The sequence below is a fragment of the Marmota marmota genome, unplaced genomic scaffold (genome assembly GCF_001458135.2).
Source record: "Marmota marmota marmota unplaced genomic scaffold, marMar, whole genome shotgun sequence".
Lineage (NCBI taxonomy): Eukaryota > Metazoa > Chordata > Mammalia > Rodentia > Sciuridae > Marmota > Marmota marmota.
Genome location: NW_026000108.1, coordinates 52,060,187 through 52,085,675, shown reverse-complemented (window position 1 = coordinate 52,085,675; position 25,489 = coordinate 52,060,187). Strand labels below are relative to the sequence as shown.

At 34.2% G+C, this 25,489-nt stretch overlaps 1 protein-coding gene across 2 annotated transcripts in view; it reads left to right on the top strand.

Annotated features, from left to right (window-relative positions):
- Nucleotides 1–25,489, top strand: part of LOC107138986 (transmembrane serine protease 11F) — an 85,282-nt gene that overhangs the window by 38,141 nt on the left and 21,652 nt on the right. Inside the window, exons 3-4 of one of the 2 annotated variants that reach the window (XM_048784589.1) lie at nt 11,643–11,794; nt 18,689–18,807. In XM_048784589.1, the coding sequence (XP_048640546.1) occupies nt 11,643–11,794; nt 18,689–18,807 (271 nt within the window). Of the gene's footprint in view, nt 1–11,057; nt 11,795–18,688; nt 18,808–25,489 lie in introns of those variants that run through there. The other variant, XM_015481780.2, reaches the window with a different exon arrangement.

Here is a 25,489-nt window from a genome sequence, read left to right as displayed (position 1 = left end):
CAAAGCCAAACCCTTGAATTCTAAATGAGCAAAAGCAGGCATCAAGTTTACAGGGGTTGTGGTTTTCTCATTTACATTTCTCTGTTACATAATTCCTATTAATACTTGTCAATTTTTGAAAGATACGTGGAAATTGCTTTCTTGACATGTCCTTGACATTTTCCCCATGGCAGTAAAAATACTTAATCATGGAGTTTGGCTTACTAGTAAAAGGAACTGTGAATGTCCAACTGATTTTAATTTATTTGACAACAGAGACCTTAGGTTGTTTATTAGTGAAGAGCCAGTGCCAGAATAGTGCTAAGCACACAGTAGGTGTTCAGTTAAAACAACTTAGAGCAATTACAGAGGTTTATTCAAAAGGATTAGATCCATGTTGTATATTCTAATAAAATAGCAAGTGTAATATATATAAACTTTGGGAATGCATGTCTAAAAAGCAGCATCAGTCTAGTTGAAAGCGAGAGGAGATTCCTCATGAAGTTAGGGAGAAAGGGCTTTTAATAATCATCTAGACAACATTTTGGTGGTGTTATGATAAAGGGTATTTGAGCATGGATGATTAAAGTTGATAAATTATAACATGTTTTTATTATAAATTTTATGATTATGTAGGAGTCCTGGGTAAAATCAAGAAAGGAGTCCTTCCAATCCTTAGCCCCATACTTAAAGTTCATTTATATCTGCTGATTATATCTGCAACCAGGCTCAGAAGAAGTAGGTCTTTTTATCTTGCTTACATCTCAGTCTTTCTTTTTACATTGCTATAGTTTGGGTCTCTAATGTCTTCTAAAGACCCATGTGATAAACGTTTAGACCCCAACTTGGCACTTTTAGAATGTGGTAGAGTCTGAGATGTAGTGCCTCCTGGGTGAGATCAGGTGACTGTGGGCATATCTTCCAGGGGGATTTGGGGACCACAGTTTATTCCTCTGGTTCTGCTTTCCATCTGTGCTAAGGTTAGGAGCTTCTCTGCCATGCCCTCCCCCCATCACATGCTATCTTACCACAAGCCCCAAAGCAATGAAGCCAACCCAACCACAGATGGAAACCTCCAAAACTGTAAACCAAAATAAACCTTTTTTTATTAAGTTCATTATCTGAGGTATTTTATCACAGGGATGGAAATCTAATTAATGCATACCTCTTCTGAGGCCTCAGGACAGAGAGGAAATAAATAGCCATGGCTATAATTACTGCCTGTCTCCTTATTTTCAAACAAAACCAAGACTACCCAGGAGTTTCCTATGTTGAAAAGACTTTATAGATATGGCACCTATAAAATGAAGATGTGTTCCTTGGGTGCATGGCAGGTAAAGGCTTGAAAATCAAGTGTAAGAGAAAGGAGCGAAGGCTATGTGCTGGATTAGATTGATAAGAGCTCCATCATGGAGGACCTTCAAGTTTGCTAAGGAGTTGGTATGTCGATGTGAACTTCAGCAGGGCTCTCACCAGTGTGAAGATCATATACTGGTAAAGTTCAGTATATCCTCTCCATTTCAAGACAGCTGTGTTTTGAATCTGTATTATTCCACGTACGATTAATTTGAGAAATGAGTCTCATCACTTTTGAAGTGTTTCAAAGCCACTAGATTATCACATATTCCCCTGTTCAGCTAAACACCTTGGAATACTCCTTAACAATTCTCTATCACACTCTGCAACCAATACATCAGCACGTTCTGTCAGCTATGACTTTGATCTATGTTCGGAATCAATGATATATTCTGACCTCCTCACTTAATATCCTAGTGCAAGTATCCATGGTTTCTCACCTGAATTATTGCTTTACTACTTCCACCTTTCACCCAAAACCCCCATGTATTCTCCACAGGATGTTTTTTTTTTTTAAGAATCATTTCAATCCACTCATAAAAACCCTTCTTACTGAGAATAAATTGAAGAAGTCCTTATCATGGCCTGCCGAATTACAATCTGGTCCATAATTATCCCATTGTCTTCCTTTCTCTACTTGCCCACTGTACATTAGCCACACAGACTTTCTGTTCTCCTAAAAATTCACCTAGTTTTCTCCCACCCCGGAATCCATATACTTACCTGTTCTTTTTGCTGGTTGCACTTTCCCTTTGGATATCTGTATGGTTCCATTCTTCACTTTGCTCATGTCTCTCTTAGCTTTTCAGTGTTCTTCCACCTCCCACACTGCACCCCATTTGTTCTCTAGCTTTCTACGTGGAACTTTCATTTATACATTGTTTATTTTACATTCTGTGTTTCGCACTGGGAGACATAAGGTATAGTCTATATCCACAGTACTGTTATATCCTTAGGACCTCAAATAGTGTCTGAAACATAATATTTAGTGAATTTTTGCTAAATGCACATGTGTTGAGTGAAGGAGATCATTGCAGTCATGTAGCATGCTCTTCTGTTCTTCACAATATGTTTGTCATGGTTACCATAATGTCTTCTTGAACTGAAAAATGTAATCATTCTAGTATAACTTATGTAGTGATCCAGAAAATTAAAGATTTTTAAAGACCCTGATAGATTTTTGAGGACATAGGAAAACTAAATAAATGTTCCTCATACTTACATAAAGTAAATCAAATCACTAAATATAGTTGCTCATGTAGTTAGCATCAGAAGTGGAACTGACCTTTCAAATACTGTTTTATGGGTGGAGTTCACTTCTGAGTGCTTACAAGATGGTAAACATGATTCAGAAGGTCAGCTCCAACAGATGATGGATCTTGTCTGAATCTAGAAATCCAAACATTAGTAAAACAATTTTTTAAGTAATTTTTGGAAAACTCATGAAATCATTGTAACTAATTTCTTAAAATGTCTTATATTATATTCTGTGAAAATAGACTTCAGTTGGACTAATATCTTCCCCCCACCATACTCAGCACTTTCCATATCCTAATAAATACACTAGATACCGTGTAATTTCTGTTCATACTTCGAAATTTTGTCCTTCCATTGTCTGTCATATTAGTCATTTCCAGATGAGAGGAAGATAATTTAATGACTAAACCATCCTTGAAATTCCTACAGTCTTCTCTCACATTACCTGTTCTAGATGCTTCTGAAGTCAGTAATCATCATGAGGAAGTGGAGTTTAAAATGAAACTCCATGCACCGCGTCTGTTGATGGGTGAAGTCTGTAAGCTGCAGGTCTCCTCAGTTAAGAACGCCTTTTTTAGTGTTAGCAGCTAATCACAGAAGGGAGGGCCCGCCCTCATTGGTTCCAAGGGTTGCACTGGCAAAGCCCATTCTTCTACACTATTGCGTGGCATGTGGCAGCTCTAGGCATTACGGCTCTAAATGGTGGGCTATGCCCTCCAGTATTGTAATAGAGTCCAGCAGCTCATCACCAACTTCTTTCCAGGTTCTTGTCTTGCAAGTTCAAAGAATGAAATCCATGGGCCAATGGAAGGCAAGAGTGAAAGGACTAGGATTTATTTAAGTGTGAAGAATAGAAACAGAACTCTTCCAGCGGGAAAAGGGGACCTCTTAGCAAGTTACTGGCTGAGTGTGCTAGTCCAGGGGTTTATATATAGCACTTGGGTCAACCCTATTGGTCCAAACTGATGCTAATCAGGGTTTGAAAAGCACTAATACTACTGATTAACTCTTGAGTCTGAACTTCCATTTAGGTCTGCCCCATTTCCATGTTCTCACTGTTGTTCAGGAAGGGAGTGTAGTTTGAGGTCTATGAATGGTGGTTGGATGTCATAGTGTGACAGGTCGAGGTGACCTGCCTTGTTTCAGCCCTGGCTTGCCATGCCTCAGGTCCACACTAGCATGGCAGGTGACAGGTCGAGGTGACCTGCCTTGTTTCAGCCCTGGTTTGCCATGCCTCAGGTCCACACTAGCATGGTGGGTTCTGCAGAGCTGCTGCCTGTGCTTTAGCCCACCTGAGCCATGGCTCCACAGCTCCAGGACAGCTTCATGATACAGAATGTGCCTCCATGTGCCTTTTGGCACAGTTTTCATAGTCCTCTGATTTATGCTCCTTGTCTTTGAAATTCATATCAAGTCCATAGGAAATTTTGCCTCATCATGAAAATACCAATGCCATCACAACTTAAATGGATGTTATTATTTTAAATGCTGCAATAACACAATTAGTTCCTCACCACTCCATACTTTTTTTAAAATGTCTGACTGGATTATTTCAAAAGATTGTCTTTAGATGCAGAAATTCTTTCCTGTGCTTGATCTAGTATGTTCTCAAAGGTCTCAATTGTGTGTGTGTGTGTGTGTGTGTGTATAACATTCATTGATTTCTTCAGATCCAAAATTTTTATTTGGTTCTTTGTTATAATATCTATCTCTTTATTGAATTTCTCATTCAGATCAGGAATCATTTTCTTGATTTTGTTGAATTATCGGTATGCTCCTGTTGCTGAATTTTCCTAAGATCATTCTTTTGAATTTCAAGCATCTCATACATTTTTTTTTCCTTTGGGGTCCATGTTCCTTTAGAGGTGTTATGTTTCCTTAATATATCATGTTTCTCGTGTCTCTATCTATGCATGTGATCAAATAGTCACTTATTCCAACTTTATAGAATACTTTTCAGCATGAAAGACTTCCTGTAGCTATGTTATGGAATTTAGTTGGGTAGGTGCTTTGGCTTTGGTTCTGTGAGTACAGTAGTGTAGCCTCCATGTGATTTTCACTTTAGCTGCAAGTTTCTCAGTGGGCTAGATGGCAGATGTTTATAAAGGTAGTCCTTTGATTTTGCTGGGGCTGCAGAGAGGGTTGATCCTCAAATCTTTGGGAGCATTTGCTGAGTGCAGTGGGGCTGGTGGTGGAAGGGTGGTGGAGTCACTAGAGGTAGGAGCTTCCTGGTGGGCAAGTCTTCAGGCCTTGGAGGGAACACACATAAGATCTCCTGGTCTTGAGAACAGCCTCATTGTTCTGCTGGATACTTGTTCCTTGGAGTTGAGGCCATTGTGCAGGCTAGGGTGCTGGGGTCATTGTTGTACTGCTGGGTCTGGTTGAGGTCATGAAGTTGTAGTTTTCTGTGTGATAGAATAAGAGTAGAGCCTCAGGGGTTGGGGGGATGTAGTGACTACTCCTCTGGGGGAGGATGTATTGTAGCAGTGGTTCCATTCTCAAGATGGTGCCATACTGGGTAGAAGCTTGGATCCCAGGAAGCTGGGGACACAATGTAAGATCTTTCTCTGGAGCAAGGCAGCTTCCAAAACTGGGCTTGGGGTCTGTGAGGACCGCAGGACTCTCCTGTAGTTAGGACTATAAGTATCTGCCATTGTAATGGAGGCTGGTGGGGATTTTGTGCTTACCTTTTCCCTGCAATGGGGAGTCCCCCTGGCTGTGAGCTGATCCAAGCTAGGAGCCAGGGTCATAGCTGCAGAGTGCCTCTTGCCCTTCTCTATGCTGCCATCCTGAGTTTCCATGCCACACGGGGGTCCCTATCAATCCCCTGCTCAATTGCGGTGGTCTCCTTCAGAAGCTTTCCTTGAAGTATGATATTTTTTTGTTTGTTTCTTTATTCATTTGTTTGTTTTCATACTATGGAAAGTAACTAAGCCTGGAGTATATCTTTTCAGCTGTTCTGATGAATCACTCTGCTCTCCTCTTTATTATACCCAGTTGTGGAGGTTCCCAACTCTTGCTTTCCACCACTCCCAACAGCCTTACCACAAAAAGAGCTTCCAAAGGGAAGCCCACAGCCTGTACCTGAGCTAAAGACTGTTTAAACTACCAAAATAACTTCTCAAATTGTCTTAAATTTTTATTTCTGATTCTTCATGTGGTACATATGGCTTTGGTTTATTGTTGTTGTGCGGTTTTGTTTTTTTGTTCAATTTTATCTCTAATCCTTTTGAAGGGTACTGAAAAATACTTCTAATTTGTGGGATCTGCAAGCAATTTATTTGAACTCCAAATAAACTCAGTGGTCATATTATTTAACCAGTTTCATTTGGGCTAGAAAACTTCCTTTGTCCTTCAAAGGCCTGCTCAGCTGTCACATCTGAGCAGGAGTATTTGTATATTATTCACTATATTTCTAATATTTTCCCTTAGTGATTAAAACATAGTAGATGGTTCTAAAATAATTGTTCAATTTTAAATAATAATAACTCTTTCATTACTTAGCCTATAGATATAAACAAATTTTCTGAAGCTAGGATTTAGACTTAATTTCTTTCATTCAACATTTGTTCATTCATTCATTAAAATAGCAGAAATATTTATGTCAGGAATTATGCTAGATACCATGGTTAGATACAAGAAAGTGCAGCACGTTGTTCTTTTCTATGATTTCTGTTAATTCTGTTATATATTTCTTTAAGTTTTGTGAAGTATCTTGATAATTTATTCCTCACAATAACCTTGAAGAGGGGATATCATAATCCTAATTTCATAGATGAGGGATTCTTAGAGAATCCATACATGGGAAAAGAGAATTGATACATGAACAGACTTGAACCTAGAATTTCTGATGCTAAATTTACTGCTCTTTTGAACTGTTTTCATATGTACTACATTACTACAAACTTTAAAGGATTATTTCTCTGCAAAGTACCAAAAAGTTTTATTTTGTTTCTGTATTTCATTTATTGAGCAAAATTTTTAAATGACAGGGACTTCTAAAGATGGTAGTTGTTTTATATATTCATCTCAACATTAATATAATTTCACAACACTGCCATTTTGCTTTGTATTTACTTTAAATTATTAAAGAAAAAAAGTCAAACTATAAACACTTCTGGGCTTATATACTCAGGAGGTTTTTAAAGCAGAAATGTGAGTATTTTTTTAAATATCGTGGGTTTGTTACTTCAGCCTGAAGCTCAAGTCTTTTAGTTCTGTCAAGTATTTGATATATAGAACCAGCTAAACTAGTCAGAGAATTTTGGCAATTAAAACTAACAGATTTATATCTTTGATGCTTATCCTTCTAGAGATCAGTTTGTTATTCATTTGGCAACAAATCAAAAAACAATGGTTCATATAAATTATGAAGAAAACTAACATACATGAGTAATTTGACAGTAGTTGTACTAAGTTTAGATTATTCTAGAGAAAATATAAAAATATTCTTTATGATAAGCTGTCAGGTTATCTCAAGAGTTATATTTAGAATCAAGACCAAAACCAGAACAAACCATTGCAAAACATAGCCCTTGCTTCAATGAAGGAATGAGCATGACTGCCCTCAGAGTCTACTTGCATTAACTATTTGGAACATTCATAAAGCCTTAAAGGCTTTAATTCTTCATTGTAAAATGAGAAGATTGAGGTCCATGATTTAACTACCTTGTTGATAATAACAAAGTCAGAATTAAACTCAGTTGACCTGTGTTTATGTTTCCATCATTAAAGCCATAGCCAATTTAGAAGATACACATATTCCATTTAACTGTAAAGATTGCTTAAATAGAATAGTATGTTTGAGTTGTATTTTTCTTCTCCATTGATTTATACAATTCCAGGTTTTCATTATCATTTTACTTTGACATAAAGAAAGAAAATAAAACAAAGCAAGAGATACAACATCTCCTCCCCCAAATAACTAAGAACAAACATGCTTAATTCCTTTATTAGAACAGATGTAATATGAAATAGCATAAAAGACTGTTAAAAAGTTCCACTCGGCATCCAATTCATATTTGGATTTAAATAAACAAATAATTGTCATTTACAAATCATGGAACCATTTAGGAATATTTAAAAGCATTAAGAATTCTAAATATCCTACAAATAAAGCAATCTTTATTGAAGGTTTAGCCAGTTATATATTTAACAATCATATCTAACATGTCATAGCCAGATTCTCAAAGTTCACTATGTACATAAGAATGCCTTGCAGGAAAAAGGGAACTGTTGGTGGGAATGTAAATTAATATAATCTTTATGGAAACTAGTATGGAGTTTCCTAAAAGACTAGGAATGGAAACACAGTTTGATCCAGATATGAAACTCCCCAGTATTTATCAAAAGAATTAAAGTCAGCATACTGTAATGATACATGTATAACCATGTTTATAGCCACATAACTCAAAATAGCCAGGTTATGGAACCAGTCTTGGTACCTATCCACAAATAAACAGATAAAAATATCTGGTATATAGTCACCAGGGAATTTTATTTAGCCATAAAAAATTGAAGGCATTTGCAGGAAAATGGATGGAATGAGAGAGCATCATGTTAAATAAAATAAATCAGACCCAGAAAGTCAAGATTCGTATGTTGTTTTTTTTTCTCCATTGTGGAAGCTAGAGAGGAAGAAGTTGGGGGGACAACAAACAATAACAAAAACAGAAGGGACAACTAGGATAGAGAAAGGAGATCAAGGGAGAAGGGAAAGGCAAGAGGAATTTCTGGTGAATGAAATTTAGCAAAGAAAGTGATATGCATGTATTCATAGCTATAATCGATCCCACTATTATGAAAATTTTATGCAACAATAAAAATTTTTAAAATAACATTTATTTCATTGGATAAAATTGCATTGAATGCATTTTGATTTGTTGTTATGCCCACTGCAAACATTTCACAGCAGACTAACCAACAAATTGCTTTATTATTTTTTGAATACTTTGCTGGATTTTTACCCTCCCCCTTACATTGTACACCATTTCTTTTGCAATTTTTGGAAATGGTAATTACCATTTCCTTTGCCATTATCTGCATACTGCTTCTGTTGGATCAAAACACAAAAATGAATATTTGGTAATATTTCAACTTCTACATCAGACAAAAGTTTGCATTCCAGTTATACCACACTGAAAATAGCTGATCACCAATAGAAGAAACTTATTTTAAAATTAAATGTGACCATGAGAAAAGAAAAAGAAAATCATCTTTATAATGATGCATTGTTAACATGTTGTGAAACTTGGTTATCACTCCCATGAGTTTGACAAAATTTGATTCTCATCATTTCTCACTTTTTGAAGGGCTCAGGGTACAGCAATGAAATCTTCAAAGCTTAAGGGAAAAGGGAATGGGAACAAAAATGAATTGCTGCAGTCAAAACGTCTATAAAATAAGTAATGAAGAAATGAATTGCCATAGATTTTGGAAATAGAGATTTCCATCATGGGTGAGAAAGAAGGCAATGCATTCTTTTGCAATTTCTAGTAACCTTTTTTGGGAGGGGGGTATACTTTCTACATTAATACTTGCTTTGATTAGAACCATGTAAACAGGCATTTGTGACACAACTAAAATAAAAAAAGTCACAGAGAAAGGACATAAAGCAGATTCTTTCCATTTGGCTCAGGCTCAGATATAAAGACAACAAATTTTTCTTTATTAACAGTATTGATGTCTATATTGGAAACTCTTTAATCTTCCTCATCTTGCCTGGAGGCACAACATCCAAATAAGTGGTTCATTAATCCTTTCCATATCTCACACAACAATAAATCACTCAACAAAGCTCAAGGACTAGAACTAAACTGATCTTCTCCCCTCCATCTCTCACCATGGCCTTAGTTCAAGCCTCCACCCTCTCTAGACCTTCAATAAGACTTCTAACCTGGTCTGTCCTCTTAGCTCATCCTTGTTCTCATTCACCTGTGATTATTCTAAATTCACTGTCTGATTAAATTTTTATTAACTCTGCAGCTCCTGCAGGGTAAATTTCTAACCCTTTCCTTTGGGTTACGAATGTCCTCATAAACTCTACAGCGACTTGCTCTGCCATGTCCTCTAGCAGTGTGCTGGGAAAGACTTATAGTCTGTACATACTTTGCAAACCCATGTTTTATTTTTATTTCCAGTATTCATTATTAGTAATGAATGGTTTTTCATACCCTATCCTTTTTGTTTATTTCTGTTGTTCTACATGCTATTTTCTCTGTTCTTGTTTCTTTTTTTTCCCCCAATCTGGTCTGCTTTTATTCCTCTATGTTTAGTAGTGTCATCTTACAGTTCACACTGTAAATCCTTGTTTCCATATCTTTCTCCCCTTTCCAAATGTAAATGTCTTAACGACAAAGAGAATATTTTGAAATCTTCATACTTCTAGAGATCTAGAACTGTTTCTGAAACATTATCCTGATGTGATAGATTCTATTCTAAGGATTTTCCATTATATAATTTAATGAAAATTTATAATATGTATTTACTAAATAAAAATTAAAAGTACAAAAACTTTTTAAGAAACTCACTTGCAAAATATCATAATATTGAATACTGTTTTGGGGACTCAGAAAATAAAGTAAATAAATGACAACTTATAAGTTGGGAAAAGATAATATAAATGATATAAGATGTGGGAAGAGAAGGTAGTGCACAAGTGGGCATAGGTAAGAGTTGAGTGAAGATAATTGGTGTTTTGAATACTAGAGTTCTATCAAGTATAATTCACAAGTTGTGATTTCACTGGGAGATGCTAATGGAATGCAAAGAACCATGATCTTCAAAAGTAGTATTGTTACTTACCTAAGTAACACTATAACCACCACCATTGCAGTAAGTAACAACTTAACAATAGCTTACTTAACAAGACATTAAGAATTTTTTTTTCCTTTTTATTGGTGCATTTTAGTTATACATAATATTGAGATTCATTGTTACATATTTGTACATGCACAAAATACAATATAATTTGGCCAATATTAGTTTCATTATCTTGAGTTTTCTTTCCCTCCTCCCTCCTCCTGGTCCTTTCTCTCTACTCTATTAACCTCCCTTTGATTTTCATGTGATTCCCCCACCCCACCATGTCTCTTTTCCTTTTTCCTCTCTAGCTTCTACATGAGAGGAAATATATGACCCTTGACTTTCTGAGTTTGGCTTATTTTACTTGACATAATGATCTCAAGTTCCATATATTTTCCTGAAAAATGACATAATTTCATTTTTATTCACAAATGAATAAAACTCCATTGTTTTATTTATATGCCACATTTTCTGTATCTATTTCATCCATTGATGGACCCTAGCCTGTTTCCATAATTTTGCTATTGTGAATTGTGCTGCTATAAACACGGATATCCATGTATTTCTATAGTATGATGACTTTATGCTTCAGGATAAATATGGAGGATCAGTGACGCTGGGTCATATGGTGGTTCCATGCCTAGTTTTTTAAGGAATCTCCATACTGATTTCCATAGTGGTTGTACTAACTTATATTCCCATCATTAGTATAAAAGTGTTCCTTTTCTCCACATTCTTTCCAGTATTAATTATTGTTCATATTCTTAATGATTACCATCCTGACTGGAATGAGATGAAATTTCACCACTAAGAATTTTTCAGGTCATTTACACAATAGTCATATTAAAATCTCTTATTTTTTTAACCTAGTAAAACTGGTGGGAGTATTATATAACTTTGTTGCTTGAAGTTCCCTTATTTAAATAACATCAAAATATTATTTCTAAATTACAGTTTTAAAAAGTTGAGTCTTTGCGTTTCACTACCAAAGTTTCAAATTGCCAGTATACCAGACACAATGTGGTGGGGCAACACTGTCACTTGAATGTCAATATCAGTAGAACTTTAAAATTTGTACTGTATTGTGGTGTTGAGGGAGTATATGCAAATTAAAACCTACTGTTCTTATCCAGATTTAAGTATCCTATTGTTATTTTGCAAAGTAAGGTATTTTCAGAGGATCACAGCAAGTGGATATAAAGCAGAAATGCAATGCATTTTGTAACTGTGATACTATTTTCTCACAGACCAGTTGAAATTTCAGAAGCTGAATATCCACGAGTTGAATATCAAAGAAGACAACAGTTTTGGGACCCAATAAGGCTAGCTCTTTTCACGTTGGCGATTGTAGCAATCATAGGAATTTCAATTGGTATTGTTACTCATTTTGTTGTTGAGGGTAAGTATCCAGGTCATATTTCCATTTCCTAAGTACTCTATGACTTAGAGTCTTGAAATTCTTTCGTGTATAAAAAATTACATCTGCGTGACGTTAACATTTTGCTGTTTAATTGTATTTTGTTCCCACAATTAACTCTGTTATGTATTTCTACCCAGTTGAGGTTTAAATATATAGTACATTGGTAAATGCCTCCATAAGAAACATATATTAAAAAAGAATAGTAAAAACAATCCTTAAACTCATCCTATGATAAGTAACATATATAAACATATATAAAAAAAGAATAGTAAAAACAATCCTTAAACTCATCCTATGATGAGTTTAATATACTGTTATCAGAATCACTATATTATTGAGTTGCCTCAAGAAAAGCTTAAGTAATATATAAAAACTTACCTTAAAAAAAGTCTTTAGTGGCTAGAAATCAAGCATTACTTTTGAAGGACAACTAGATTTGTTTCATGATAGAGGAAGTTCAGAATTAATTTCTAGTTAATTGAGAAATGGATAGCCAATAGGACTAAGATTCATTTACCTTGGCTTTTGATTTGTGTTTTTAATTACAGAAGATCAAAGCTTTGCTTAAATTTTTAGGCACCCATGCCAGTCATAACAATAAAACCACATTTGAAAGTCCTCCGGAAAAAAATATTGTCCAACATTTTCAGCTTACCTGCTACCCACTTTTCTTGGGGCATTGATAATACCCACTTCCTAAACTGTAATAAAATAAAAACATGAATGGAGTTACGCCCTACAATTTTATTTTTTTTGTTAATATTTCCTTTGGGTTAGAAAGTAGCCAAGTAGTTTTGTATTTAACATACCCCCAGACCCAATTCTATATGTGTTTGAAAGAAAAAAAGTGAAAAAATAATATAATAACAATAATGATAATAATAATAATAGGAAAAAGCTAAGAAGAATTTCCCATAGAAGCTGTAACAGACTGAATAAATGCCTCATTTTCATCCCAAGTTTTCCATATCCTATTACCTATACAGCAAAAGAAACATTCCAAATATCTCCAAACATTTTGAGATGGGGAGATTATTCTGGATTTTCTAGAAGGGCCCTACGCATAAATACAAGGGTCTTTATAAGAGAAAGGAGAAAAGGTGAAAGGAGGAGAAAAACAATGATATATCAGAAGGGAAGAATGGGACAATGTGATGCAGGGAATGAGCCAGGAATGAGGATAGTCTCTAGAAAAAAGCAAGACACTGGTTTAACCCTTAGAGCCTCAGAAAAAACCAACTCCACCAACATACTCATTTTAGGCTATAAAACTGACCTCAGACTCCTGACCTCCAGAAATGTACAAGGTAAGTGTGTATTAGCTCAAGTCATTAAACAGGAGCAGTAAGAAAATAATACAGAGATTAACACTCAAGGATTTGAGAGATTCAGTACTAGGACATTACTTGAGGGTAAGTGAACAGTTTTCTGAGATGGACATTTAGTAAAGGAAGAAGGTGAACTATAACAGAGGATAAGCAAATTGAGATAAGTCAGGGTCATCTAAGATGATGTACACAATTGTATAAAGGAAGTACACATTTTCATAGCACAAAGGATCCAATAAAGGAATCACATTTTAGTAACTAGGACAATAATAAAATGAAAAATTATGTTTTTAAATATTGCTTTTAAAGGTTGTAAATGAATAGACCTGAAGATAGAAGAATAAAAATACATGTATGTAATAATTGCAATGGAAATAAGAATTTTAGAGGAATTATTGATAAAAGTTGTATCACCAGGGTTGAAATATATCTGTTGGAGATATTTTGATCCTAAAGAGCTCAACAGTTATGAAACTGGCTTTCACTGTATTAAAATCTTGACCAATTATTCACTATCCATTAAAAATGGGCCATTTCAAAATAAACAATGATAAAATAATCCAGAAACTTTTAGAATACATTTAGTTTATTAGTGCATTCTAGCTGTGGATCATGAGGAACATATCTATGATTGGGTGTATTAGTAGTTGCAGGGAAGAGCATATCCTATAGGAAACCACAGGGCTACTATGTAAGAGATTATTTACAATGATGCACTATAAAATTTTGCTTTGTGTTGGGTGATTTGGGGGAAAGTTGAAGGAACTATGTTTTTCCTCTGGATTGGATGCTCTCAGGAAGCTAGAACAGTGCTATTATTGGGTATTATAATAAATCTCATCTATGAGGCAAAGTACAATGAAATGAAGCAAAAGCTGCAATTAAGGATTAAAGAAGCAGCAGACACCCATATTAGCCAAGATAGATGGTCTTTCTTTCTTTCTTTTTTTTTCCTTTACTTTGTGGCTTTGAATAACGTTCTTGTCTTTGAGTTCGGACATACTTCAGCATGGTCTTATTTTTGTTTTGATCTAATATGACCAAAGAAGGGCTTTTTCTGATACTGATGTTCAACAGAATTTCAAGACCCAACTGGTAGCACCAGATCAGTTTTTGAATGTTAGGGGATACTTTTTTCTCTCCTATATTCATTATAAAGTCATGAATATTTATGCTAATTGGGTATTACTTTAAAAATTAATTTATCTTGTTGTTGACTCTTAAGTACTTGTCTTAGTCCCTGTTATGCTGCTATAGCAAAATACCTGAAATTGGATGCTTATTGGATATTTATCTTGCAGTTTAAGAGAAAAAATTCCAAGGTGAGGCAGCCCTCTTGGTTTGGCACTTGGTAAGGAACCCCTTCACTGTGTCACAACATGGGTAATGATGTCATTGCAAGAGCTCATGAGGAAGAAATTACATAGGGAGAAAAGAAGCTAAAAATTAAGAAAAAACAGGTTTACTCTTTAAAACAACACATTTTTAAATTAATTTTTAAATTAATATATAGAGTGAGCTAGTTCCTTAAAAATTGGAGTGTTAATTGCTTTCTAGTGTAGTTCCCCCATAATCAATCAATCTCTCTCTCTCTCTCTCTCTCTCTCTCTCTTTGCAGTTCTAGGGATCACAGGCTCCATGCACACCAGGCCCAGGCTCTAGCTCTTAAAGTTTCTACCACCTCTCATCTCACCACAGTGGAGACTAAGATTCTAACACATGAATAGATTTTTTAGGACAAACTATACCTAAATCATAGCAGTGCTTGGTAGAATTCATATCTCTAAATTTTATAACATATCTTTATGAAAAGACTGATAAACTTCTTGGGTATTTATCCTCAGGATTTTCAACTGGATCCTTATTTTATTTTGGCAAAAAAAAAGTGAAATCCCATTTGACCATTAACTATAACAGCATTTAACATATTATGTGAGGCTGGCTTCTATTGAAAGCTGTTGCAGAAGTCATACACCTTGATGCATTTATTTTCATTATTTTTTTGCTAGTACATTGTCTTAAATATTCAATAATTGTCTTAAACATTCTATAATTAATTTATGCATTCACTGTTTGTGGACATTTGAATTGTTTCATATTTTAGGTATTAGAAAAACATCACTATGAACCTTATTCTGCATATATTTTGGTACACACATGCAAGAGTTTTCCTATGTAGATATAGAATTAATTGCTGGGTCATTTTTATCTTTATGGTTAATACCAAACTTTCTTCTAGCACCTTATGGCAATTTCTATAGCTCCATATTTCATCACCCACACTTACTACTGCATATCTTTTTATACTTGCTAATTTGGTGTAAGTTGTAGTGTTATCACTGTAACTTCAATTTGTATTTATTTGCCTGATCAACAACAATGTATCTATCAGTTGTTCATTTGGGTTTACTATTATTGTTAAGGGCTTAAGTTTTTTTCTCATTTTTTATTGAATTATCTGTCATTTCTTATTGATTTTGAATATATATTACAAATATATTTTGCCAGTGGAAAAGTTCATGGCATATATGTACATGTATGATTGTGATAGCTTCATACTGTACAACTATTTGAGAGTCGTTTAAGATTAATGAAAAAGCCAGTCACTATTACCACCATTCCCATGAAATATGGCATTAACTAGGGAAGTACAAACTTTGAATTTGCAAGTTGTCTGCTTTTGGGGTTTATTTTGGTTGTTTTATTTTTGTTGCTGTTGTTTTGTTTGTTAGTTATTGGAATTATGTAATAAACTATATTTTCAACAAACATTTTTATAATTTGGATTAATTTTTAGGATTAATTGAAATTATTATATTTCTTATTATGGAGAAAAAGTAAACCTACTTTGTAGAGTTGCATGAAATTTCTAAGAATTTAGTAGTTAGAACTGACTTTCACATTAATTTTAATCTTTTTGTAATAGAACTTCAGCTATGAAATTTTATCAAGATATGCACAGATAAGTAGCCTGGATCCATTAAATTTAATAAGGCAATACAATGGAGAGCTTAGTGACTGTTAGGCCCTGGAAAATATTATTTAATTATTCATTCATCCATCAATAAGAATTAAGCCATAATCTTAAAAATAAAAAGAAGCAGAAAACAACAAATTGTCACATAGTATATATTTGTTTAAATATATATATATATATATATATATATATATATATATATATATAAAATACATACATATATATATACATATATATATATAAACATATCATTCTTGGTGCATTTTTCTCAACTAATTTTAAATGAACAAAATACACTTTTTTAAGAAGTAAGAAAATGCTTAAGTAAAAGAAAGATTCAAAACTGTGGTGAAAATCCATCTCAGCCAACTAAACAATATTTTTAATAAGAGAAAAATAAACCAAAATAATAATATCAATTACTTCTAGGTATTAGAATTATATATTATGTTTATTCTCTTATAAATACTTCTCATGATTACAATGTAGCATTTATAGTCTTAAAAATTAAAAATGAAAGTCTAACTAAATTAGAATATTCAGTGCAGAGTCTGATACATTATACACTTAATAAATGTTTGATATTAAAATAATTAATTATTTATTATTTCATTACTTTAAAAAGTTTAAGATACTATTCTTTTTGTTAACATTACTTGAAATGTTGCCTCCCTTTTGAATGAAAAATTGCACAATATCTCCTGCCAGAGACTGATGTTCTATTATACTACAATCTATAGATCTTTATGATGCTATGCCAAGTGCAAGGCAAAGCTCTTCAAAAGAGAGCTCCAAAAGCTATACTTAGCCACATAGGTGAAGTCCCCATTTCAGTCTGGATGTTCCAGGGACTTTCTTGGTAGGTGTTGACATCAGCGATAGGATTGGAGAAGTCCAGAGAAAGGACATTTCGGGTCAAAGTGAAAACAAAAGCAAAATCCTAAGGAAAGAAAACACCAGAGTAAAGGCAGACAAATACAGTTTGCAGAGGTTTCAACATAAATTCTAGGGAGAACATGACGGTGTATACTGAAGCGGTAGGCAGGCTCCAAGCCTAGAAGAACTCCATAAGTCATTTCCATTGACGATGGATAATAATTTCATTGGAAAAGTGATAGTGTCAAAATTGCAGCCTAGCACATCACTCTGGAAAACGGATTTGAGGAAAGCAAGACTAGATGCAGGACACTAGTCAAAAAGCTATTATATTTTGCAAAGAATGATGAGGGTATGAACTGGATCATGCAGTGGGGGTAGCAGAATGTGTGAGGAGGATGTATTAAAAAAAAAAAAAAACCTTAGTTGGCAATATTGTCAGAATCTGATGATTAACTAGGAAAGAATCAAAGATTAAGATATCTAGTCTGAGCAATTAAGTAGATTGTTATGAAGTAGATTATAATTTAAGATAGAGAACATAAGTGAGAGATTTCTTTTTAATAGAAATGTCATTTTGTTTTGAATAAGCATTTTGGGTGGTTAATGAGAACATGAGTAAGAGATTGGAATGATTAAATGGGCTGCACCCATTGGATTTAAAGACTGAAAGATTAGTTTGATATTGGAATAAGGATAAAGACATGCCATGAATGACCATGTGTACTGTTCACAAAGAGAAATGCAGGTAGCTGAGCAGTTTGAGTAAAGGAAGCAGTAAATGATTATTTCACTCTAGGAATATTATAGTATTTGAGGTACCTATTGAATGCACAGTGAATATTCTGAAGTGAATTGATATGCAGTTGAAACTCAGGACAAAAATTTAGTCTGGAAATTAAAATTCAGGGGACACCAACAAATAGTGGTTAAAGCCATCTTAGTTAAGATCACTGAGAAGTGCTTAGTATGAATACCTGTACCAAGGATGGGACCTTAGGAAGGTAAGAATGAGGACAGAAATAAAGAGCCTTCTATTGTAAATGAGAAGTGGCCAAGAAGGAAGAAAGAAAACTACATGGCTTCGTAGAGCCAAAGATGAGGTTTTAAAGAACACAATTGAGGTTGCCAAAAAATCAAGGAGTAAAACAAAGAAAAAACCCAAAACAGTAAACAGTAAATATTATAAGTACTGTCCTTGACAATGGCTATTTGAGTAGTATATTGAGAGTAGACTGCAGAGAATTAACAGTGAATGGGAAACAAGAACATGAAAACAATAGAGTTATATTTTATAAGTAAGCTTAGCAGTGGTAGAGAAAAAATTATACTTTATTTAATATATCTTCATATTACAGTTTATGTGTGATATATGTACATTAGCAATTCTTTGAGGAAATAAATTATTTTTACATGACTTTTCAGCCATTGTGTTCAATATTCACTTTCCATTGTATGCTGCATGCCCAATTGTATGAAAATTGTGATATACATAAACATCTATAAATGGAATATTTGGTAAGTGATTTGGGGACCTGAATTTTCTATTTTCGCTGACAGCAATGATGAAATTAGAAAATATTTGAAATGTATCTACACTGATTTTTGTCCTAAGGGGAAACAGATTGCATCACAGTAGTCTTTTTAGCAGGCTTGTTACTTTTAACCGTAGATCTTTATTTTATCTTTCAGATGATAAGTCATTCTATTACCTTGCCTCTTTTAAAGTCACAAATATCAAATATAAAGAAAATTATGCAATGAGATCCTCAAGAGAATTTACAGAAAGGAGTCATCAGATTGAGAGAATGGTGAGCTCAACAGAAAATTTAAATGTTTATGTATTAATTTTTCTGTCACTTTGAGTGTAGGAACTTGGTCTCTCTGTGTCAGTTTTCTTTGACTGTAAAATGGAGAATTTAGGCCAGACAGCTATAAGAATTATACAAATATATAATATTATAAAAAATTTAGAATAGCGCTCTGTACCAGCAAATGTATGTTGCAGATTATCGAGTGGACAACTAATTATCTTCTGGAAATATAGAGTAGACAATTAATTAGCTTAGGAAAGTGTTGGTTGAAACATATTTTCCCTGTTTTTAACTCTGATTTGATCTTCTTCGTTCATTTTCTTTAGCCTTCTTTAACAATATAGAACTGGCATACTCACCTTATCATTTTGCTTACTTTTGTCTTTGGAAAGTACTAATAGGGTCATATAAAAGGGTGTGATGTGTCTACAATTCTTGGTATCAATCTCAAATTTAGTTATGCACCTAAATATTTTTTTTCTTGATAGTCTCTACATTTACTGAGGCATTTCTAATTTTTAAACTATATTTGATGAGCTAATCCCTACTCCTCATGGCCAAATGTCAAATAGAATAAAATGAAAAGAATGATTATGGAGAACATTGTTAGTAAACCCCAACATATTAGCTTAGAGTGTACTCCTTTAAGTGTACAGTTATTCTGGATAAAAGAAGCAATGGCTGAATATAAAAGACACTGTATTAGTATGATTCTTTATGATTAACTATAGACATTCTCTTTTTAAGTTAAAAGTTGAAGACTTTAGCTGTCCTACCCTTCTCTGATTATACTCTTCTCAGTATGAACAGTGGGGGTGGATATTTGCATTTTATTCTGTTATTTACCTTTACACAGGCCAATTCTAAATTTCAAAACAGCATTTTCCTTTCCACAGTTAATTTAAATAGTATTTGACATGTTTAGTACAACAGTGCATTTGTTTTTTTACAATTATGCCACAATTCTTTGCCATTCAAAGAATATCCCCAGAGTTAAATTTGAATATTTCTCTTCTCCATCCGCCTCCCCCCACCCCCACCCCACCATCTTTTTTTTCCTTCTTTTAACTATATTTTCAGATGTTTTCAAGGTCTTGATAATTCTTTATTTCTTTAAATATATTTTCTAAAAACCTCATGTTTCCTGCTCAACTTCAACTGGTTGCTCCTCAGGGCTACTTCATACAGGTAAATCTGGGCTAACACAGTCCTGCCCTTGAGTGTGGGAACCATTGCTTCTTGAATCCCATGTTTTACTTCTTGTGTTGTGTTGTGTCCTTAAGCCTTTTCCCTATGCGGGAAAAAATCATGGGAGGTAAAATTTATGAATTATCTCTTGTTGGGAAAATCCTTTATCCTATGTTAGAATTAATTGATAGTTTGGATGTACAATTTTAAATTGAAACTTATTTTTCCTCAGACCATTTAAGGACTTCAGTTTTTACTACTTTATCAAATGTGACAGATGAGGAATTGTGTTGCTTTTTAGATGACCTGTTTTTTCTCTAGAAGCTTTTATACTTTTTTTTCAGTTTTCTGAAATTTAGCAATAATATTTATTAATGTTTGCTTTTGTTTTCTGTCATCACTTTTGTTTGGATGTAATCATGCTTTAAAAACTATGTAAATCATTTTAAAGAACTATAAATTGAATACCTAATTAAGAAGTAGAACTTTGTCTACTCTCTGTATGTTCTCTCTTTTCTTTTCCTCAGAAGTAAAAACTCTTGTTTGGAATTACTCTTTGCAGCTTTATTACTTATGTATATTTCTCTAAACAGTGTACTACTCAATATTGCTTCTTTTGAATTTTATGTAAATGGGATCATTTTCATCTGTGACTTCACTCACATTATATTTTCAAGATTTTTCTATTTTGATACATAAAACCAGAGCTTGCTTATGTTACTTCTCCGTAGAATGCCCTAATAGGAATAGAATATTTGCTAATACTTTTCAAAAATGTTAACAAACATTTCTTTCCACTCTTTATGACTAGCAAACATCCTTACATGCCTCCTAGCACTAACATGTGTGCTAGAGTCTTTCCAGGGAATAAGCCCAGTAGGGGCTTATTGTGTCATAGACTACGCTCAGTCAGACTCTAGTGGATTTTGACCATTCTCCAAAGTATTTGTAAACATTTGCACTGCTACTGGCAAAGCATGAGAGTTCATGTTGTTCTACATCCTCCTCAAAACTTATCAATTTGATTTTCCAGTTTGCCATGCTGGTAACGTGTGATAATATCTCATTATGGATTTCATTTGCACTTTCTGATTATTAATGAGATTCATCAATGATCATCAACTATTTGTAATTCATCTTCTATAAATGCTTGTGATTTTTTTGTAATTTCTTATTGCATCTGACTTTTTAAAATTTATTAGAAACACGTTTTCCTGAAAATGAATCATCTGTCCATTATATGTATTAAATGCATATTTTTTTCATTTGTGACTTATCTATTATATTTAGAAATAGATGAACAGAGGTTCTGAATTTTGAAATATTGAAAGGTATCGTTCTTTCCTTATCAATACGTTCTGTGATTGTGTAAGAAATCTTTCCTGATTCTGATGTTTTCTATCCTCAAAAAAATCTTGGTTTTGCATTTTGCATTTAAGACTTACTCAGTATGAAATTGATATTTGCACGTCAGTTTAATTTAGGGATTGACTTCATTTTCCTTTATACATATTAAGCAGTTCTCTTAACACTACTGATTGAATAGCCAATCCTTCTCTATCTGACTTGCCAAGCCATATCTCCCACAAAACAAGTTTCCCTAAGTGAATTGAGTGTTACTGGGCTCTCCAACCTGTTCCATTGGCTGCCTTGTTTCTCACTGTGTCATTACCACCCACAATACTTTGACCTCTATTGTCTGACAACAAGCATTGGTCCCTGTTTTATTGGTTTTGGGGCCTGCTATAGCAAATTATCACAAAGCTAGGTGGTGAAAGCAACAGAAATTTATTCTCTAACAGTTCTGGAGGCCAGAAATTTGAAATTAAAATGTTAGCAATCCCTAGGGAGACTCTAGGGAGGATCCTTCCTGGCCTACTCAAATTCCTGATAACTCTGGGCATCTCTTGACTTGTTGCTACATAAAATGGAACCTCTAATTTATGTCTCAATCTTCACATGACCTTCTTCACTGTCTCAGTGTGTTTCCATGCTGATAAGGGCCCTCGTCCTTGGATTCAATGCCTCCCTGGATAATCCATGATGTTTTCACCTGAAGATCCTTAACTTAATTACATCTACAAAGATTCTTTTACAAATATGGTCACATTCACAGATTCCTGGATTTAGATTTATCCTTCAGGGACCCACCATTCAACCCAGTAAACCTGGGAATATCATGTTCTTCTTCAGGTGTATCTTAAGTGTTAGTTCAAACGGACTAGGCCAGACGCAAACAGATCAGCTCAGCACAGCTTTTATTCAGGAATGGAGTAACACTTCTGATGGACCCATTTTTTTCTGGTGGAAAATGAGCCACCAGCCAAAGGGGGTGAGGGTTAGGCTTATATTGATTACACTTGGAGGTGACTCAATTAATGAGCATATCTGTTTGGGCTATCTTTACTGGGCCAGATGGAGGGTGTGTGGTCTGTGGGTGTGGAGTCAGTGGTCAGTACCAGGGATTTATCTTTACTGGGCCAGATGGAGGGTGTGGGGTAAGTTTTAGGGTGGGATCAATGCTTTGGCCTCTTCCCAGAAATTGTCATTTCAGACTATATGGACATCTTCTCCCCAGGATCTGTCTTGTCACGGGGAAAGATAGTGACTCCCTCATTCATTCTCACTGGGCCACATTATTTTGGGGTTTGTCCTTTACTATACCCAACATTAGGTATTTTGGGTTCTTTGTTTTTCTATGTCAAGTAACACACACACACACACACACACACTTCTTCATATTGGGATTTTGATTTAACTTGTTTCAAATCTAGAGTCCAATGTAAAGATAATTGATATCTCAATTTATTTAGAATTTATTTGATGTTTTCAACAAAACGTTTGTTTCCTTAAAAGTCTTAGTCATTCTTAGTTAGACTTAATCCTAGGTACTTATTTTTTTTTTGTATTTACTGGTTCTATTGGCTGAAACTCTTGGATTTTTGTCTATTTTAGGAGGTACTAGGGATTAAACTCAGGGTACTTGGCCGCTGAGCCTCATCCCCAGCCCTATTTTGAACTTTATTTAGAGACAGGGCCTCACTGAGTTACTTAGCACCTCACTTTTGTTGAAGCTGGCTTTGAATTTGCAATCCTCCTGCCTCAGTCTCCCAAACCACTGAGATTATAGGTGTGTACCACTGTGCCTGGCCTCTTTTAGATTTTTTTTAGAGCAGATGAATTCTTCCCTTGGCTGAGTTCTCTTGACTCAGAGTGCTGTGTAGTAGTTCTCAATAAGGAGTAATTTTGTCCCCAAGAAGACTTGGGAAGATCCAGAGACACTTTTTGTTGTCACACTATGGGGAGGGGGTATTAAGGGCATATAGTATGTAGAGGCCATGGAGCTTCTAAAGACCCTACAATTCAACAGGACAGGTTCCCTCCCCACAATAAAGAATTACCTGGCCCCCAATGTTAATGGCCAAGGGTAAGAAACACTGGTCTAGTCTGTGTCTTCTCCCACTTTATCAGACTCTTTTTTCCCCCATTGGCATGAGTTGAATCTCTGTATACTAAAGAAATATCTCTTATTTTTGTCAGCATCATGGGTTTAGCCTTATTTTGATATATAATATAATTTAATGGGGTCTTCAAAAAAGAGAAATTACATGTCATTTTGTCAAAATGTCATTTTGAACCAAAATCTCTTCATTTACATGTATCAAAAATTAGCATTTTAAAATTCCCTAGTCCTTAGAATTATTTCTTTTATAATAATACCTTCATACTCCAGAATGTTTTATTTCCCTTTCTCTTTGTCATTTCTCATGCTATGCCAATGCTCTTCTTTAAGGACAGTAAATAAAATAAGGTGTTTATGCAATAAGGGCTTGTGCATAGCAGGCAAGCATGAGTTTTTTAGCTGACTCCAATATTTTTTGTGATGACAGTAATATGTTGGTCTTTCATCTTTTGTCACCAGAAACTATTAGACTAATAGCTTCTCAAAATGTAAAAATTTGGGCTGGGGTTTTCGCTCACTGGTAGAGCATTTGCCTGGCATGTGTGTGGCCCTGGGTTCGATCCTCTGCACCACATAAAAATAAATAAGATAAAGATACTGTGCCCATCAAAAAAATTAATATTTTTTAAAAATGTAAAAATTATCATATGTTGTTCCAGTCTTAATTACTATTCCTTTTGGCAGATTCTTTTCCTGATTTTAATAGATTCTTTCCATTCCAGACAAATATAGATTTGACTTTCATGATTATTGAAGATAATGATATAAAAGCATAGCCTATAACTCATTCATCCATCTATCCATTTACCTGTTAAGCCATCAATCCATCAATTAATTTGCCAAAGTATTTGTTTAATGAATATTTAGCAGATGCTAAACTCTAGAGTTCTTTCAAATGAAGGGTATTATAAAAACCATGCTATGTTTTATTAGTGGCCAAGAAAGTAGGTGGTAAATAAAACATATCCATTTCTAACAATTTCTTAACATTTTTAATTATTATTAGTTTAAATCATGTTTCTTCAGGAAAAAAAATGTTAAAGATAGTCATTGTCTTTAACAACTTTCTGTTCTCCAGAGCCCACCTGAAATCCCAGAGCTAGATATGTGCTAGGGTTTATCATGAAACTGTTTTGCTTAAAAACTGGATGTATATTTCAACAATACTTCATTGTTTTTGGCAGACTTAAATGTGACAAGTATAGTAATTAAAGATACTATTATTTACATACCAAGAATTGCTCATTAGATTAAGTTTAAGGACTATAGTATGACTCTAATTTGATGCAATACAAAAAGGACTTACTGAGTGCTCATCCCAAAACTAGCACTGTACTAGATGTCATTCTAAAACAGCCCCATTTCCATTTTCTTCTTGGGAGCCTCAGGTAATTAGTGAATTTCTGCCAGGAGTCTACATTTCAAAGCTGTAAAGACTTGTTTGTTTAGATTAAAATAAATATAAATAGCAGTTCTGATATTTTTCCATGATCTCTATAATATATTGGCTTTGCTTTAGAAATACATTCTCAGAATAACCCCAGAACTTAATACTATAAATGAATGAATTGACAATCAAAATGCTATGCTGCATTTTTAATGTCAATAAAGACATTATTTAGAGCCTACAGATCCTGGCTTTATACTTGTCTAACCTCATCTTTCAATAACAGCTTCCATAAAACCTTTTTTTGTAGGATTATTATGTTAAAAAATTACAACATAGTTTAAGGGACCATCTTTAAGTTTATTCTTTCTTTTTCTTTTTTTCTTATTTCAAGGAAATAGCACTTGCAATACAAAAACTCCCTTGTAAACACCAAATATTAAAATTAATATTAAAGTTTATTTATCATTTTCCTAGTTATAAGCTACATCTCATCTAAAAATCAGAAATGTAAGATCTCAGATCTTCCAAAAAAAAGAAAGAAAGAAAGAAATAGAGACACTGAAATAGATTGCTAGCACAGCATTCTCTAGCTCCAACTGAGTAATTCTTGTACAGGTTTGATCCCAAGAATCAGGATC